Source organism: Kryptolebias marmoratus, linkage group LG24, assembly GCF_001649575.2.
Source record: "Kryptolebias marmoratus isolate JLee-2015 linkage group LG24, ASM164957v2, whole genome shotgun sequence".
In the NCBI taxonomy this organism is placed as follows: Eukaryota; Metazoa; Chordata; class Actinopteri; order Cyprinodontiformes; family Rivulidae; genus Kryptolebias; species Kryptolebias marmoratus.
The window spans coordinates 19250276-19269995 of record NC_051453.1 but is presented as its reverse complement, the minus strand read 5'-3'; the positions used below and the strand labels follow the sequence as shown (position 1 = coordinate 19269995).

General features: G+C 40.0%; 1 protein-coding gene across 6 annotated transcripts in view; it reads right to left on the bottom strand.

Annotated features, from left to right (window-relative positions):
- Positions 1-19720, bottom strand: part of lpp (LIM domain containing preferred translocation partner in lipoma) — a 193850-nt gene that overhangs the window by 13129 nt on the left and 161001 nt on the right. For all 6 annotated transcript variants that reach the window (XM_017423523.3, XM_017423525.3, XM_017423524.3 and 3 more), the window contains one exon: positions 19034-19203. In XM_017423523.3, the coding sequence (XP_017279012.1) occupies positions 19034-19203 (170 nt within the window). The remainder of the gene's footprint in view (positions 1-19033; positions 19204-19720) is intronic.

Below are 19720 nucleotides of genomic sequence, written 5' to 3'. Positions count from 1 at the left end.
ACCCCACCCCTTCCCCCTACCCCCCCTCCCTCTCATTCTGCGCTTGGCTGGGCTAAAGAGTGCACGGTTCAGTTGTTCCCATTGGCCCCCGCTGTAGTAGCAAGCTGCCTCAGTGTTTCCAAACACGGCTCGGGGTGTGTAGCAACACTGCGCTGTGTCATCCGCTGCCTCCCAGTTGTGCCGGCGGGCCCTGCCGCTTAAAATGACACTTATGTGACCGCTCGGCCGGGGTAAAACTCCCAGCATTCCCTTGTCTGGGCTGCAGCGCACACGCACTGACAGTTATAGTTGATATGCTAATGAGGGGGGAATAATTTTAAATTCTTTTTTTTTTAAATTTTTAACCAGGATGAGGCTCATTGAGATTGAGGCTGCGCTGTAAAACAGCCCCTGATATGATTCAGAGGGTGAGAGGGCAGCAGAGGAGAGCAGCTGATGTATGACTCCGGGCTGGAAAAGAAAGTGGTTTGAAAAACGGCCGTTTCTTCAAAGCACTCCTGGAGAGGCAGTATTTCATGAAAAGCAATGTGTGCAGACAAGCTCTGCACCCCCCCCTCCACCCCCCACCTCTCTCCTCCAAGACGGTAATAGAAATAAACATTATTCCCAGGGCAACATTTGTGTATAAACAATGTCCATATTGCAATCCTGCACGATCCTGGAAGTGGAATAAAGCCTTTAATGAGCTCGCTGCTCCAAACCCTTGAGGTTTGCCTCTCGCACACATACACGCAGAGAGGCAGAGCGATTGGAGGGGGTGAGGGGGGTGTTGCATATTTGCAACTTGAGAATCAGAGTAAGATACCAGGGCCAAACAGCATTAAACCAACGACTCATCTGTCTGCATTTCTACTTACTTATTCTCATCTGGCCTTCACGTGGGAATACCTTGCCCTTGTTTAGCTTAACTAGAGCATATGATTTCACAGCACACAGTTCCTCCGGGCCACTGTAATGAGTTCGCTACTCAAAAGACAAAAAATTTCTCTCTTTCTCTCTCTGATGGTGAGATTCCATGACCTCAATTCATTCATTCTGCTCACTTCCTGTTAGTTTGGCTTTTGCTCGTGACTCCTTTTGTTTAGGATTAGGTAACATTTATTTGCTCTGTTACACAAACCCCAAGTCTGATGTCAAACAGAGTCCGTACATGTGCTCTGGTCTTTGGTTTGGGTAACGCTCCATAAATCAGTTCATGTCTTCTCTGGCACACATCGAGGTCCTCTGCAGTTTGCCACTAGAGGGCTGTATACATCTGCACATGTCCGCATGTTGCTCTTCCCTCCTTTAGATGTGATGTATTCAAGCATATGTATTCCCTTTTTACCCCCCTCCTCCTCCCCCATCTCTCTCCTTCATACATTTGTGTAAGTGTTTGCCCAGAAGGCTAAACAAATGTCTAGGCAGATGAGGTAAAGTGAATTTAGGTCAGACAGCCTCCTGCTGAACCGAAGGATGAGTGAAGTGCATTAAAGTCAATTGTAGCTCTCTTTTCTTGCATTAAACTGTTTCCTTTTTGCAATAAAGTGCTTTGAAAAGTGCGAGCATGCCAGCACGGTCCGGCTTGGCTTCTCACTGTTTACTAACGGGTTTCATGACAGCGTTTGACGCATCTGACTGTGAAAATGAGGAGCGTGATGGCAAACAAAGCATGTAACAATGTTGAGAAGTCCCATGTGCTTTAAATGAACATAAGACAAAAACATATACAACACACAGTCATACGGTCCAGTGATGAACTGTTTATAAAAAGCTGACAGTGAGATTATTTTACTCATTTCAGCTTCAAATCGGCCTGTACTTTGTAGCCTTATTAGACCAAATTACAATCAAACAGAGAAAGCAGTTTTTAAAACAAGTCAGATATTAAACTGCAACTATTTAAGGCCCTGCCTCCACTAGCACTCAGTCCTTCAAATATGTTTAAAAACAAAACTTTTCTGATGCTTTTGCATCTTTCTTTCCACATGCAAAGGGAAGTTTTTTGAAAAAAAGCCTATCCAAAGTAAAGAATTTTAAAATAATCTTGTTTTGGTGGATTTGTGTGGACTTTTCAGAAACAATAAGGCAATAACTTTTTTCACACATGCCCACTATTACCATGTGCTCTGTTTTCTACGTTTGTCTCACTTTATCCTGATCCTGTCAACATTAAACTTTGATCATGTACTGAAATTACTAATAACTCAGAGGAAAATTGTAAACAGCATCAAAGAAAAAAAAACAAAGTACAAAATAAAAAAACTTTTCAAAAATATAGGTACTAACTTACAATAAAGTGGACCCTTATAAATGACTGATTATTGACTGATTATTTTACAGTGGTACCAATCAGAAACAAAAAAATCATATCTTTCCAAAGAAACTTTAAAGTTTGTTATAAACATACTCAAATACTGACAGGTCAGAAATAAAACTGCTCTCTTTGTCTTCTCCCCCTCTCAAAATGCAACAGATAAATCAGTCTACAGCCCTGAACATTCAGTGCTGCTTAAATCCAAAGATGTTTGATGCATGTTTGCAGATGAAAAGGTAAACACGCAGGAATCTGACGAAGCATATATCACTAAGACAAAGCTGCTTGCCGTCCCCGCCAGCACTATCAAGACAAATTTTGCACCTATCTGTTGTCTTCTCTTGCACACAGCCAAGCTGAGCTGACATGAGGCAGGCTGGAGTTCAGCGAGACCGCACGCAATTTATGTCCTGGCACGCTGAACTCAGAGTGGGCCAAATTTACAGATGATCTGATTCTGAGAGTGTGTGTGCATTGAGTGTGTCTAATCCTCACAGAATGTGCCGGTCAGAGTCAGGCAGTGCTGTGTGAATTAACTACACTGCACTAGTGAAGACAGCTGAGCAGCATCTAACCAGGGCCTGATGAACAACAGAGCTGCTGCTGATGTTTGATTTCCTTTGGACTGAATAAGAGATACTGACTTGTTGGTGAACTATGAGTCAAAACACTGACCCTCTTACTTCCTAAGGGAGGGTGTGTGTTGATTTAATGGACCCTGACAAGCACCGTCTCTTTCCTTTTTATTGCTCAGTATGAGACAATGAAGCAGGACAAAAATAAATGTTTTCGATAAAATGCACAAAGTGTTAATTACAAAATGTACTGAAGTAGCTTGTGACGTGAAAAATAAAAAAGCAAAAACAAGAATTAAAAAAAAGAAAGAAAAACTCCCAAACTAAAAAGTATTAGTTTCATTAGATTAGTAATTATGATAAGCCTTAATAATTTACATTTTTCACTGCCGTATATTGATGGCATTCACTGTGTTGATTTATTTTCCTAAGGTGCTAAACAATGTTCTACTTATTTCTTTTTGATTCAAAAAGTTTTGGTTGTGACTTTACCAGTACATAAACTGCAAATACTGTATGTAACAAATGTTGGAAGTAAATGCTAAATAACACAATGAGATAAATTAATTGAAAATAACTAATATGAGAGTTTTGACTTTGACAACATTAATGTCTTAAGAGAAGCACCAATAGCAGTGTTGATAAAAGACAAGGTTCATGTTACTTTTCCTGGGGAGGAGCTACATTGAGCACGAAACAACCAACCAAATGCAAAATAACCTCACAAAAAAACCTAACCAAAGCTGTGAGTCTAGATCAGGGATCAAAACGTACTAGACTCTACTCCTATTTTTTGCCTAACAGGTTTTTCCTGTCATTTTCTGCATCCTTGAGATGTCAGGGAGCTCAGTACAAGGCTAGTGCCACCTAAATTCTGTACGCCTATGCTAAGTTGTTTTTATTGCCTCGTCACAATTAAGGTAGAAGTAAAGGCATGCAGCAATCATGGACAGTCCTGCAACCGGGCCACCACGCTCCCCCTCAGCCACCACCATGATAAACCCCCCACAACCTCGCAATGCAAGTTTTGTGCATGCTCGAACCCATCGTGGACCTGTGACACATGAAGGAGAGCTTACTGTGTTCCTAATATGCACCTGAAGACCTCCAGAGGCCCTACAAAGACCACCCATGTTCTGCCTGATTTTTTTTAGGTTGTAGCGAGGTCATTACTCAGTGTGAAGGAGTCCTAAAGAACCAGAGCACTCTGATGTGTTCAGTCGTATCTTTTTTCCTCCTGCGTGCCAGTGGCAGATTCAGACCTCATCAAATGCTGTAAGGGAGTAAACTGATAACTGTGTCAAATAGCATTTGATTTAATAATAATTTAGTACTTTGTGAGCCGAATAAAATGAGTTAGTGAGCCGGATATGGCCCTTGGGCTGCCAGTTGATGTTCACTGGATTATATAGTTTTATGTGAAGGCTGACAGCACTGTGGACGCTTTAACTACTTCATTTGCGTTAAATATTTATTCCTAATAAAAGAAATGTGTTAAATTAGCTGATTATTGAAATGCAACTTAACCTTTTAGTTTGCTTGTAAAAAAAACAATGCACTCTTTACTATGAGGGCCAACTTCTCTTTTTGCATAAAGAGAAAATACTTATTAACTGATTAATCATTGCTGTGAGTTATGGCCTCCATCACTAAATCTTCATTATTTTGCCTTTTGATTGCATTATCATTCCCGAGTAAAATAGATAGTAAAGCAGCTCATCGCTGAAAGTAAGACTACTTTGTGATAAGATGCTACTCTCTAACCTTCCAAAGTTTCTGCACTTTTCTCTGTAGCACACCACTCAACTCAATACCAGCATCGCGTTTCATAGAAGCAAGACCGCTATGACCAAAATAGTAAATGAGACCCTTCAAAACATCCTCTCATACCAGTGGGTGGCATCATGTTTGCTACATCAACACTGCTAATTTTTCCCTGTGGTTAACAACAACAACAACAACAGAATCCCCTGTGGTCCAGACAGCATATTTCCCTTACACATCTATCATGGCATGGCCCACAAAACCTCTTCACCTGAATTTAACAACATAAATAGGTAACAGGCTCCCACTGGAAAAGCCCTGCAGCAATTAATATGTTTTACATAAGTTATTTAACTCTAACCGATGTCATGAGTAGCTTGTTTTCTTTTTTCAAGGCTACAGGAGCTATGTGGCTATAAGAAAACCATGATTTTAGTGATGACAATGAAAAAAAATAAAATAAAATAACTTTATGAGAAGCATAAAGATTAGACTCTGAAGCAATGGGACATTGTTCTGTGGTCTGATGAGCCCAGACTGACTCGGCTCCAAAGTGACGGGCATATCAGGGTAAGAAGGGTGGTGGATGAGGGGAGCGCTCCCCTCATATCTGATGCTGAGCTTGTGGGGGGCGGTGTTTTGATCTGGAGTTGGTTCAGTCAGTCAGGTGAAGGTTCAGCAAATATGTGAGCCCAATGAATGAGTTCATCTGAATGGACTAAACGAACAGGGTTTTTCTCTGACTGAAACGAAATGTTCTGGTATTTTAAAAGCTTATCGAAATGATGTCAGGGAGAATACATGCTGAAGTTAAAGCTAAATGCCATCAAATAAAATATAAATTTTATATCCTTTATTTAACCAAGTAAAAGTCTCATTAGGATCAAAATCTCTTTTTCAAGAGCGACGTGGCCAGTAAAATGTTCAGGAAATATATAAAATGTCTGCGAACACATCTCACGCTGTTTGTTGCAAAAAAGACCATGTTTCCAGGCCACTGAGGTTTGTTAAAGAGCCCAAAAATGTTCATGGGTAAAACATTAAACTGTGGGCGGAGCCAGTGTACACTGACATCATGACAGAACCAGAACTGAAAACTTTAAAATTTGGGGTGTGTTTCTTACATTCTTAAAATCACAGTGGTGTTGTCCGGAGAAAAATGTTAAACATCTCTTTTATCTGACGGAGGTTGGAGCATATTCAAATCTCCACACATTTACTGAAGGATTATGGGAGCACCACCCTGATCTGTGGTCTCCCCAGGTCACAAAGGCAAAGATGTTTGTGTGGAATTAAGTTTTGTGTCTGCTGATTGTGATTGCCTCTTTGCAGCCTAACTCTCACCTGAAAGCCCTGACATGTTTACACCCTCAGCTCTGGGCATTCAGCTTAAATCTAGTTGTTTTTTTTTTCTTTCTCTGATTGGTTTCCAGTGAGCTGCACTGGCATCCTGCCTCCATCCATCTGTCTGTGTGGTTTCTAAGCATCAGACCCACAATAGTGAGCATATGAAGCTATATTAACAAGACTTGACTCCTTTACAAAACCCTGTCATTCATAAGCGTGTTATGTAAATCACCCACTCGAATCTTCTCAGCTGCCTGGATGCACAGAACTGAGGTGTGCACGGTTTTTTGTTTACGTGTGGGTGTGAGTGAGCATGTCATGCAGTGGAAATTGATTCCACTAATGGTTTGCAAACTCAGAGGATCAGTGACCTTAAAACTATCAGCTTGGAGTGTTTGTGACACTCATCTGTGTACACGCCACTCAGTCCGGACGAGTGATTCGAGGTTTGGGTGTCCTGACCTGGAAGGGCCTTGCTTCTTCGGAGTCTGGGTCTGGAAGATTTTTTTTCTACTACAGCCTGCCATATGGATTTTTACATCTGTTTAAAAATTCCTGTCTCAGAAAATGAGATCCTTTCACTAGCAGCCTGAGCAGGTTTCACGTCTCGTCTTGTATTTAACAGAACACGCCGGAGAGGTTTTAAATTTCTTTTACAGTTCTTTCTGCTCAGTTGTGTGGCTTTACTTGTTCGCAAACATTTCCTATTTTACCCGTGTGGTGTTGTCAAACTATAGCCAACATGAAGGGACAGGGTTGACACACAGCTCATGGCTTGCTCGGGCTTTTCTTCAAAATAAAAAAGGTGGCAGTGGGGCCCCCCCGATCCTCCTCTCTCTCTCTTTGGCGCAGGCACGGAGGCCAGCCTGCCTGTCTGCCTTAAATTCAGCTCCGCAGCAGAATGTGACCCCTCTGGACTTTGGGCAATGTCTCCTGCTCTGGTTACAGAGAGAAACTGACAAAGACCCCGGCAGTAGTTCTCTCATGCCATGAGTTAGAGTGACACTGTGGTGGGTCAGCACTGGGTCACGGATATTTCCCCCTCCTGTTTCGCTCCTGACGAGGGGGTTGGGGTGTTGAAGCATAAAAAAATACAAGGAAAAAGAGAACCTGTTATGTGGATTTGCTCTCATCTCTTTCCAAACTGTGTACTCTAACAACACTCAAGCTTCTTATTCACTTCCTTGTAATTGATGGGACAGCTGTATTTCCCGTAGTATGGGTCAGTAATAAGAAGTAATGACTTGCTTGAATTCTGTGGGCTCACACCCACTGTAAGGCAGAATTATACACACACATAATTGTCTTGGCAAGTCTGGAGACGCACTAAGATGTGAAATCCTATTCATGCAAGAGCTATCTAATTGGCTCTCTCCTTTGAGGAATTAGACCGAGTTAATCACGTCTGAATATACAGAACTCAATTAGAACTCGGTGAGCTAAAGCAGACAGCCATGAATATTTGATGACAGAGTCAGCAGAAAGCAGAGCCTCTGTGTGTTTGTGTTTCAGATGACAAGTAAAAGCAGCGTGAGAGTACACCTGCCCTCTGCGCGACAATGAACGCACACGAGGCCCTGAACGCACCATGCCAGCTCCATACTCCTGAAGCTGACTATCCATCACAGAGAAGTGACAGGTAAGTCGGATCTGTGCAGTGGTTTGTGATTAGAGCCATAGCCCCGCTACATTACAACCTTTTCTTCCCCTGTGTTGCACTCTGATGGGATGTTAGCAGCGTTATGATCCTCAGCTACTGGAGTTATTGTTTTCTGTCCTTTTTCTCAATGACAGCAGCAGCTTCAGGGGAGTTCTTGGGGATATCCTGTTGTTAGTTTGGAGCATCTAGAGTATTGTGCTGTGGAGGACATCTATCACCAGGAGCCCCCAATCCAGCTGGCACCCTGACTGTCACCTCTGGGTGCTGTGGCACCCTCAGCAAGATCCCTTTGATATATGGACTGTTTGATTATGTTGCCCTTGTTTGAGTTCACTTAGTTATTAGGTTGACATTCCCCCCACCTTGCTAAAAGAACCCAACAACAATATCGCCAGCACAACTCGTCAACTTCTGATTGGGCTCATAGTTGTTGATGTTATTGTGATCATTATATAGATCTTTTTCGTACCCTTAAATTCAGCGTTCGGGCCCACTTCATACCTCATCACTCTTTTTACCTCCTCCTGGCAAGACATTTTCAGCCCGCATTAGGATGCAGCTATGGATATCACATCTGCAATCATTCCATGACCTTTTTAAAACCATGTTTGCAGCTGAGGCATGAGGCAAGCATTGGCAGACCTGCTTCAAGTGCTTTATGACCATCCTATATGCACAGGCCCCATATCATGAATATGCTGCTGCCATGCTCCACTCAGGACCCTGATACACCTCCACCACAATGATAAACCACCACAACCTCGCTTTAAAAGTATTGTGCATGCTTAAAACCATTGCTCAATTATTTATAAATGGAAGCCCACTATGTTCTCAATACATACCTTAGGATCTTGTCAAGACCCTGCAAAGCCCATTTATGCTCTGGAAGAGTTTTGTGTATTATTGGGTCATCACCCAATGTAAAGGGGATCTTACTTAGTTCATCATTTGAGCAGCTTTTCTACCAAATAAGTTATAAGGGATCAATATACTCATTGCTTTGTCGTCTTTGTTAAGCAAAACGTAATTTAAACTAATTTTATTTTTATCCTTTGTACAATTTCTAACAATTAATATGTTACATTAATCAGTTACAGGACATTCTGAATATATCTCAGTGTCAGAAAGATGCACACAACCTGCTTTTTTTCTTTCCATCTCTTATATTTAAATAAAGGGATGTGGTTGTCTGGTTGAGACAGACAAAAGCAGCAGTAACCGGGGTTGGTACTAGATGAGATCAACCTGTTTCTGCATCTGTGTGTGGAGCTAAGAAACAGGGGTGGGATCAGATAAGTCTCCAGAAATAAATCAGTGATGACCTTTGAACAATTCAAAAATATAAAACATTAATACATTTGTATTACATTAAGACATCTAAATATTTGCTTTGACTTTATTTACCCATCTCCATATTAATTTATAGCCATAATAACTAATTTAAAATGATTATTATTATTTCTGATCGATTTACTTCTTATAAATTTAACATGTTATAAAAACATACCTGGCTGGGATTTACTGAACAAATCAATGATGTTGTTGTTTTTTTTATTTAAAACTTGTCAACTATGATGTTGAAAGTTTAGATTGTGTGACTATTAATTATTCAAAATTTCCATCAGTTGTTAGTTTTTGAGTTTGTCTGGTGTTTATTCCAAGATCATCCTGAGGGACCCTGAGGAGTTGCCTGGCCAGCTATGAGATTGAATTTCAAGAAAGTCCTGGGTCTGTTCTGAGGTGTCCTCCTGGCGGGACATCTCTGAAATACCTCCCTGGAAGGCACACAGGAGACATCCTTACCAGATGCTTAAACCACCTCAACTGGCTTCTTTCAGTGTGGCGCAGCAGCGACTCTCCATAAAGATTCTCTCTGTAAAGAAAACTCATTTCACCCACTTGTATTTATGATCTTTTTCCTTATTTATTTATGATAGTTATTACTCACAGAGCTGGAACGTAGATCAATTGGTAAAATTGAGAGGTTTGCCTTTTAGCTGAGCTCCCTCTTCAGTTCAACATACTGCAGATGCCTGTTAGACTCCCACTCTGTTCTAACATCATTTATGAACAAAACCCCAAAATATTTGAACACTTCCAGAGGGGGCAGTGGCTCATCCTTATTCTGAAGCATTGGGAATGAGCCACTGTTAAGTCTTTAGTCAGTGAAAACTACAGCTGATAACCAACTGTGTGTGTGTGTGTGTGTGGGGGCGGGGGTCCACGTACAGAAGTACAAAAATTAGGAGTTCCATTTTTTGCACCCATTTTTTTTATGGACAGACTTTTACAATTTCCACATTCAAGGTCAGTCCTGTTTTAATTTAGGGTTTATTGCATCAAGTTGGGATTCTGAGCCGAACTTTGTTAATCTGACATTGAAATAAATCTTATGTTTAAACTGTATAGATATTGTGTTTACAGCAACTAATGAAGTCTTGCATATCCCACTTTCTCAGCTTCCTTTCACTGTAAAGCAGAATTAAGTCAAGAAAGTTTACAAGATAGTCTTTGCTGAGTCCATCAACACAAACTCCCTGTAAGTGCAATGTAAGAATCTGTAATAAGGCACAAAAAAAGAATAAGTCAAATACTTATGCTTTGAAATGGAAACAAATGAACTGTGGGGACATCAGGACTTTTCAAGATATTGAAACAGACTGGGAGTAAAATTTCAGTCAGTCAGTTATTCCGATCTACAACACAGGAAAAACTTTCAGTGAGCAGCCAAAAAAAGAAAAACCCATTTATTTTAAATCACCATGTCATAATATAACATGAGATAAGGAGCATTATTATATTAAAAAGATGGCGCCCATGACCTCAGTGGTCTTTAAAATTCTGTCGAAATAGGCAGAAAAAGATAAAAAATTTTCATGTTGGTGAATTCCTATCCATTTATTATTCCTGCTGTTTGAATGTGAAGCTTTGTTCCTGATGTAACCTTGTGTTGCAGTACATCAACCTATTTATAGTTAAACCCACTGTACTTTGAAAATTCTACTTTTAATCGAGCGCTGAGGGGGGAGGGGGAAAAAAATGGAGTTTGGATTCTGACTAACAGGACATCTGCAACATTTTATCAATTCTCTGGTGACGTTAAACAGATTGAATAGGTCTGAGGTAAAGAGTCTGCTGAAAATAAATCAACTTGGCCAAAACCTGGCAGTGGAAGTGCTGCGGCCATGTAACCAGCTGCTGTAGTAAGAAGCCATACATGGTTACCACTGAATAGACTTAAGAACAGTAGGCATGGTAACCTGCCTGAGCAATTAACCTCAGTGACACTGGATCCCACCGCTGAAGCTCTTCAAAGAGTGGAGGACTTATCAGATATGTGACGAGTCCCAGTTGTTCTCAGCTCTGGTAACTAATGTGTTCTCATGGTTAGAGGCACGTTTCCTAAAGTGAAAGGAAAATTTCTCCTCATTTCCAGGACAGCAAACAAAAGCTTTCACTTCAAAACACCACTGATTGAGTGTTTTTGGTTTGAACCTGATGATGCAACAAGAACAAGAACGTGATTACTTCACTTTTAACTGGTTTTTGTGTAAAATCTGCTTCGTTCATTCTGCAAAACAATCAGAGGTGGAAAGAGTACTAAAATAACGTCCTCAAGTAAAAGTACAGTTACTCTAAAGAAATTTTACTCAAGTACAAGTAAAGTTACTTGTGTAAAAAGCTACTTAAATAAAAATAAGTCATTAAAAATTTACTTAGAGTAAAAGTTACTTACGTTACAGCTGGGAGGGAGGGGTGGGTGTCTTTTCTGTAGCGCACAAAGAACGAGGATTTTTTTTTTCTCAAACAAGCTCTTGAATGAAAATTCTCACAATTTGATATGAAATTACCAAATTAAATATGTCCACACATGATACCACTTAGAAAGAATAAATAGTCAATTCAGTTCAGACCAGCTCACTGTGCTCTACTTGTTCAATAACAAAACATGTTGAAGAAACCACAAAGCAGCTGGTAGAAAAACTCTTAAATGACCCGCCCTGCTCTGGAGTTTGATCATAGTTCATTCTTGTTGCTAAAACAGTAGAAGGTGTAAAAATATAACAGACATCTGTTAAAAATAAATTTAGGTGTCATGAGGTTCTGATGCAGGTCAGTGAATTACCAGGGGGCTGAACTATAAAGTGAGGTTAACAGTTTAGCTGCTACGATGAGCTGAAACTCTGAGTTTCAGCTCATACTGTCAGTAAGAAGCTATGTCTGTGCACGGATTCCTTTCTGAGATCCCAAACATAAAAATCAGACTGAAGCCACATTTATACATCGTAGTTATACCCACTGCTGTAAGATTTTAAACAGATTGTGAAATGAAACAAATTTTTCTTAAAGTCCCTCAGTCCGCCACATTTAGACACTGATCAAATGTTTGTTTTCAAATTTGACCACAATACAGTGTTCATTTAGGGATATATTTTATAATTTGATCTAATAAATATAGCTTTTGGATTCTGAGTTTAGATATAATCATTCCATTTAACCAGAAGTCTTTTTTTAATTAACTCACAAAATGCTCAGAAAAAATGAAAAATATGCTGTAAAACTTGACTCCACTCACAGGTTCGACATTTTCCACTTTGCACCAAGAGCTGCAGTTCATTGTAAAAAAATGTGTTCATTGCACAAAACAATATTATCAGAACCATCATTTAAACTAATCCTACAGCCTTTTCAAAATAAGTGAACTTTAACACTGCTGATTCAATGTGACTGGGGATAAACTTATTCCTGTTCAAACCTTAATAGCTGGTAATGTTACTGAGACATCATTTACCAACCTAACTAACAAGTAACATGGAAATGTTGAACACTTTGTTCTCTAGATTGTGCGAATCTGTCCATCCATAAGACAGCACACAGAAAGTGTAACTTCACAAATGTTCAGGATAGAAAATGTCATCAGACTATGGCTTCACACTGGATCTTATTTTTATTAAGATCACTTCCACCAAAGACATTTGGTTCGTTAATTGAACTGGTTGTTGATTTATAATATGGACAACATTATTAGTGAAATTTACCTTTCGCCCCACCACGTATATACTTAAACACTTATTCAGGATTGTTGTTTGAAGGAATTCATGCTTCAGATTTTGTGTACTATGACAGTTTACTGACAGCAGTATTTTGTACCATTGGCGGCACTCTTGCTGTATTTTGGCCCTCTTTGTAACTGAGTCTGACACCTCTGAGATCAAGAAAACACAGAAACATTCAGACAGTATGCTCTGTCACTGGATTTCTCTCCTTTTTATCCAGTTCTTTCCCAGATTTGATTAATCACTTTCAGTCAGCGCTACTTTCAATCGATCGGAAACCATTTCACAAGAGAGCTTTCTTGGAAAACCCTTCAGTAAATCTGAACGCTGTCCCTCAGTAACAGTGATGGACGCCTTGCTGGGTGGGGTCTCCACACACTGGTGCTTCTGATCCTGGTCTGTGTGCAAATACTGAGTGAGCAAAGCACAGGGAAACCTCAGGCAGATGCACATCAGACAAAAGATAAAACAACCAAAACAAAACTCTGATGGGCATTAAAACAATTCTGAATCACTCCATGCAAAACGAGCCATTAATTGAATGGCTGTAGAGTTTATCAGCATCACTGTGCATTCAAATAGGCAGCGATAAGTCGTCTGTGGAGGCAAGCCGTGCAAAAAGGCTGAGGCAGTTTGTGGGCCAGCAGTGTGACTGTGGTTGGTTGAACAGGAAGATAGCAGGTTGTAAAATCAGGAAGTACCACAGCAACGATAACAGGCGTAGGAGAGTCCCTGCACATTACTAAAAGGAATCAATAATATCTAGGCAAACAGTTGAATGAGGCAAATCAGACTACGGAAAAGATGTATCTTCACTGTTCAAATGTCACCATTGTTCCCCAGAATATGTAAAGTGGTGGCTCAGATAAGCGCCCTGCTGATCGCCTACTTTGATACACGGCAGAATACTTTGTTGGATGGCAATCAGCGTGCAAAATGTATTCCTGCAATTCCTGGCAAAGGGATTAATGGTGTTTGCATATTATTACACAGATTCTGCAGACAGTAAGTGTCCTCAGGCTCCTGTTTTACCTGTAAGACATTCTGCATCAACTGTAACCAGCTGCCACAGGCTGTTGGAAAAATCTATTTCACACGCAGAGTACAGAGAAAATGGAGCAAAAACAAAAACCATGAGCTGAATTTCCACCTCTTAAGATAACAGTTAAACACGTTTCACCGAAAAATGATTTAGTCAGTTGGGGAAAACAGACACACAGGCTGTGGGGCATTGTTTGCAAGTTAAGACTGTAAGGGTTCCACTCTTAGAAGTTTGTTCAAAATTTAAAGAAACTTGAGAGCACCTTTATAAAATAAGATCACTCATCACAGAAAGAACACTTTAGTGAGCTCTAAAAAAAATTTCTTGATGAAGCCATAGGAACTATTTTATTTAAGATCTGAGAAATATGTATTTTCAGCTGAGAATCTGTGTTACACTTTTAGGCATGATCTAGTGAGGGAAAGAGAAGTGCTTTTCCTATAACTGTAATTCCCCCCCCAAAAAAAAAAATTCAAAATGTGAGCATTTACAGATTTGATTTGGAATATTTAGTTGTATTTTGAGTTTCAGAACTAGGCTAGCTGTTTTTATCTTCATGCTGAGCAAAACTAACTCCCTGTAGCCTGTAGCTGCGTGTTTGACCCACAGACATGAGAGCACCGTTAAATCCTGCACCTAGGAGTTTGTGGTTTCCTCCTAAAATATCAAATCATTCTCAGCAAGTGACGGAAACTCTCAGGTTAAAATCAAAGGCTTAGCATTCCTTGAAGGAATGCATTTTGCCCACTGCCCTTCATGCCAGAGTTTTAGACTAAGATCATCTCATGTTAAGAAATGATAGCGTTTCAGTCAAACCTTGAAAATAATGTAACACCTCATGAGAGGTCACACTCAGACTACGTGCTGGACTGACTCTCAGCTACTACCACATCAACTATTATCTGAATGTTTGTGAATTTACCTGAATTATAGCCATTTTTGAATTGGCCAATTTTATTTATTTGCCTCCAAAAGATAAGTTGTAGATGTACAGCCAGTGATTAATTTCTGAAAGATTCATTAAAATCCATACAGTGGTTCATAAAATATTTTGCTAACAGACAAAATGGGTAGACTCCAATAGTTAATACTAAAGTTTTGAGCAGAGATCTTGTGCAATGAGTAGTACTTGGAGTTAGTTTAGTGAAAGACTTTCAGCAACTATGCTCCTAATTTTTGCTCGATAACTTTAAAATTAAAGGAAGCTCAGTTGGGTATGGCAGCCAACTTGAACTGGGTTAGCAAAAGTTGACCAGTTGTAGATTAATTTACAATAATTACTTCCTGAGCATTTAACTAAAATTCATCTAGTGGTTCATGGGATATTTTGCAAACAGAGAGCTGACAGTAGTTTTTGGCAAAATTTTAAACAAAGGCGCTGCTCAATCTGTTAGTGCTCAGAGTATGTGTTAGAGATCAGTCTAAGCTACTACAAGGTTATGGGTTTAGGTCAATATTAGTAGATTTAAGTTACAGACATTTTTATGGTGTTTTTAAGGTCAGTTGGCTGTGGCAACCCTCTTGAACTGGGTTGACCCCAAAAGCTAATCAGTTGTAGATGATTAGCTTTTGGGGTCAGAAAACATCCATTGATTATTTTCTGTGCATTTCATTAAAACTCATCCAGTGGTTTTTTAGATATTTTGCTAACAGACAAATACACATGCATAAGCAAAAACATTATTGTTTGCCTTCGTCTTCCGGTGGCAGGTGATAAAAAACAAGTTGTGGCAAGTTGGAATTGCTAAATAGATTGGATATGTACCCTTAAAAACCATTTTGCAGCGTATAATTATTGTTTGTTAGACTTCAGAGATTCCTGGACTGACTTGAAGAAGTTTTCCTCCTCCTCCTCCTCCTCCTCTCTGGGACATCTCTCCTCGGAGGCTCAACTCTCACGTTCATTCTCTAATCGCACAGAGGCGTATGACCCTCAGGATGAGAATAAAAGAAGAAATTACTTTCATTAAGAAATTCAGATTTCCCCCCCATCCTTTTGATCTAGTGCCAGAAGAACATTTATGCTGATGAAATGCATAAATAAAGTTCCTAAATTATCCCATTCCTCTTTAGTGCGTGGATCGGAGTTGGAGAACTTCCAGACAAGACAACTCCAATCAGAGTGAGTGCCCCTGAAGAGAGATGATTTAGGAGTTGGCCTGCCTCGGGTTTACACGTCATGAAGCTTAGGGTCAGGACTTTCACTGGTAAAGTGCACATCAAACCATTTCCTGCAAGAGACGCAGAAGAAAACTGTACAAATGTGTTTAGATGTGCTTTCAAAGGAATGAGCATCATCTAATTATCATGTTTTTCAAGTTTCCAGAATAGATTTGCTGTATATTAGAATATATTTTTAAGTTATTTGGTCATCAAGAGGCACTAAACCCACATTCACTTAAAACCAATACAATTAACCTTATTTACTCTTTTTTTGTTTTCTTTCCCAGGAATCTTTCCACAATACTCTTCTAGAGCCCGTGTCAAACTAAAGGACCATAGGCCATACACGGTCCTTGTTACTATTTTGACTGGTCCATGAGTTTAGTTGCTCTTATAACTTGTATGACAAGTGAAGTCTCAATTGCTTCTTAATGTGCTCAATAAACTAATTATACTTACACTAAGGCAAATATCTTGTGCAAAATTGCAGACTTTGAAGCTGAAAATACATACAAAGAGAGCAACAAAGGACACCAAAAAAGGGCAACTTTTACACTTAATGATGTATTTGCAAGTAGGAAAAGAAGTCAAGTGTCAGACTTGGAATGGTATTGTGCAAAGATGCACATAATATTCAACTCAACTCAACATAAGGTAATTTTAGTCTAATACTCTGCCATGAAAGGCGGTGGGTGATATGTATTCCTTCAAAAATCGCTAGGCCCTTATATTTTCCTACATTAAATTAAGGGATACTTCTTTTAAATTGTATTCATGGGAAGCAGTAATTCTTATTTTTGTATAAAGAATTTGAAATATTACATCTTGAAAACCAAGATCAAGTTATAAAATTTTCTTTTTTTTTTTCTTTTGATTTGTGTGTGTGTGTGTGTGTGTGTGTGCACAGTGCAGGACCCTTTGATCGGAGGACGACCGTCCTACAACTGGTCCCAGTTACCCCCAAAAAATCTGTTTACAATTCCACAAACAGAATCTAAAGATTTAAATGTCCCTGAAATAAAGTAAAACCAAGTGAACATTTAAAGCTTATAACCCTTATTTATAACAACTTCCTAGTGCTATGCATGAAGAAACTCGGCCTCTGTCAGTTCTAGCTGCTGGACTGATGACGAAACTGAACGACGTTTAAATGAAACCAAAGTGGGGAAACACTTCTACTAAAGGACTTCCCTGTGGTTCTGCAAAACGACGTGTCTTTCCTGACAATGTTGGGAATAGAAAACACTTGTGTTTGCGTTGCACAACACACTGACAAGAAAGCAAACCATAGTTTTACAAGATGGAGTAAGAAAAGCCCAATTTAAAAATAACTGGGATTTCTTTCTTGCAATTATTTCTGGTTTTGATAAACTTTTGCCGGGAAAATTAACTTCAAATAAAAAAAAAAAAAAAACCCCAAAAAACCCCAAAACAAACAAATAAAACCGTCTTCTGTCTTACTGACGTAGTACATTTACACCGTGTAATGTTCTGTAATGATTTAATAACTTTAACCATATCTGTCGGGTAATCAGCTGTAACTGCAGATACTGCATCAATCTTCAGAGTGATATGTGAACAAAACTCGCAGGTGTGTGTGTTTATCAACTTATTCAGCAAAGAAATCTGAAAATTTTGAAATATAAAACGTCATTGAATGCATCTCTGATCTCATTATCCAGAGTGAACTAATAAAAAGATATTGAAGTACTGAAATAGAAACGATCAAGTCTAAAAGTGTACTCATTCGGGTTACTTCAACCTGGGCCAGTTCAAACACATGACTTCTGATGAAACTGTGTCTAAAACAGAAATTAGTACCAACTGTCTATATGGCTAATGAATTATTTTTCAATCAGTCTGAGGTGTGTCAATGAAAGAAAGCAGGTTGTGACTGATTGTCAAACCTCTGGTTCCAGGCAAAACAGGGTGGCTTTTGTTCTTTTGTCTGCTTTAATAAACAGTGAACCCAGATCTTCACCTATGCAGTTATTCAGAACAGCATGGTAGTATGATGAGCTGACGTGTGCTTTGTAGTTTTTATGGAAAACACTTAAGACCATGTCCTCAGGGCATTTTGTGTAGAGTGCTGCAGAGCATGCTGTGTTCATGGACAGGATCTCAAGAAACGGTCGTGGAGAGGAGGATGTCTGGTTTGGGAACCTCAGGGTCTCATCTCTGCCTTTTTGCAAATGTCGTTCTGTTTGTGTCTTCAAACCATGACCTTCTGTGTGCACTGGGATGGTTCACAGCTGAGTGTGATGTGACTGGGATGAGGGTCAGATCCTCAGAGTCTGAGACTATGGTTCTCAAATGGAAAAACCCAGAGGGGGCATCTGAAATGCATCCTCTGGGTTGGGGATGAGTCTCTGCCTCAAGCAAAGGAATTCAAGCATTTGGAAGTTTTGTTCACGAGTGATGGAAGGATGGAACAGAAAATGGATTGACGGATCAGGACTTTATTTTGAGTAATGAGGGCATTGCTTCAGTCTGTTGTGGTGAAAAATGAGCTAAGCTGAAAGACAATGCTCTCGATGTACTGGTTCCAACCTTCACCTATAGTCATGAGGTGTGGACCATGACAGATAGAACAAGACCTGGGATATAAGAAGCTGAAATGGGCTTCTTCCATAGGGTGGCTAGGCTCAGCCTTAGAGATAAAGTAAGGAGTACCATCATCTAAGGGGAAGCTCAGAGTAAAACTGCTGCTCCTCCGTAAACAAAGGAGTCAGCTGAGGCAGTTTGAGCATCTGATTAGGATGCCTCCTGGGTGCCTACCACTGGAAGTTTTCAAGGCACACTGAGAAGAGACCCCAGGACAAACCCCTGACTTTCTAAAGGGATTACACATCCTCTCTGGCCTGGGAACATCTTGGGATCCCCCAGGAGGAGCTAGAGAGCGTTGCTAAGGAGAAGGATGTTTGAACCTGATACCTCCATGACCGGACTACAGATAAGTGAAAAAAAAGGAGGGATGGATAAATGACAGTGGGATTGTCACCTTGTGTGATTTTGATTTAAGAATGTAGCAGACATTTCACTAAGATCTCAAGAACTGGAAACACGTCTGTAAGATCAAGCAGAGAGTGTGTCTGTGTGAGGGGGTGAAGAAGGGCAGAGAGTGCTTACGATATAGCAAGGTTCACAGTACGCCTTCTTCTCCACGGCGTAGAAGGGCTTGCCACGCAGCTTGGTGCTGCAGGTCATGCAGACAAAGCAGTCAACATGGAAGACCTGGTCCATGGCGGTGCAGCCGGTGCCTTCACCCACCACATTCTCCCCACAGCTGGCACAGCGACCTGAAGGGTGAAAGAAGACGAGAAGCTGAGCACAGATTCATTCTATATCCATTAAAGCATTTCAAGTCAGAAGTTATTTTTCTGCAATCCAACAGTCAGCTTCCATTTCTGGAAACACTGTAAACAAATCAGCTGATCTTGTTTATTATTGGGAATGTGACTTTGCCTCCATTCCATGACAGAAAAGGGCTTAATCTGATGACAAAAAGATTTCAGAGACGTAAGAAGAGCTGTAAACACAACTCCATGACCTTACTTCTAGTATCAGTGCCATGGGAAAAAAGGTTCTTTGACAAAAAGAGCAAAGAAAAACCTTGTGGAACAAAGAGACAAAGATGAATTTTGGCAGATCAAATAAAACTGCTCTAAACAAGATGGGTCAGACCACTGAGTTTTTAACTGGAGCTCAGAAAACCTGTTGGTTTTAAGATGATTAGCAATAACAAAAGACAACCTACAGTGTAATTAAACCGAACTACGATGGTGTATTAATGTTAATCAGAAGAAAAACAATTAG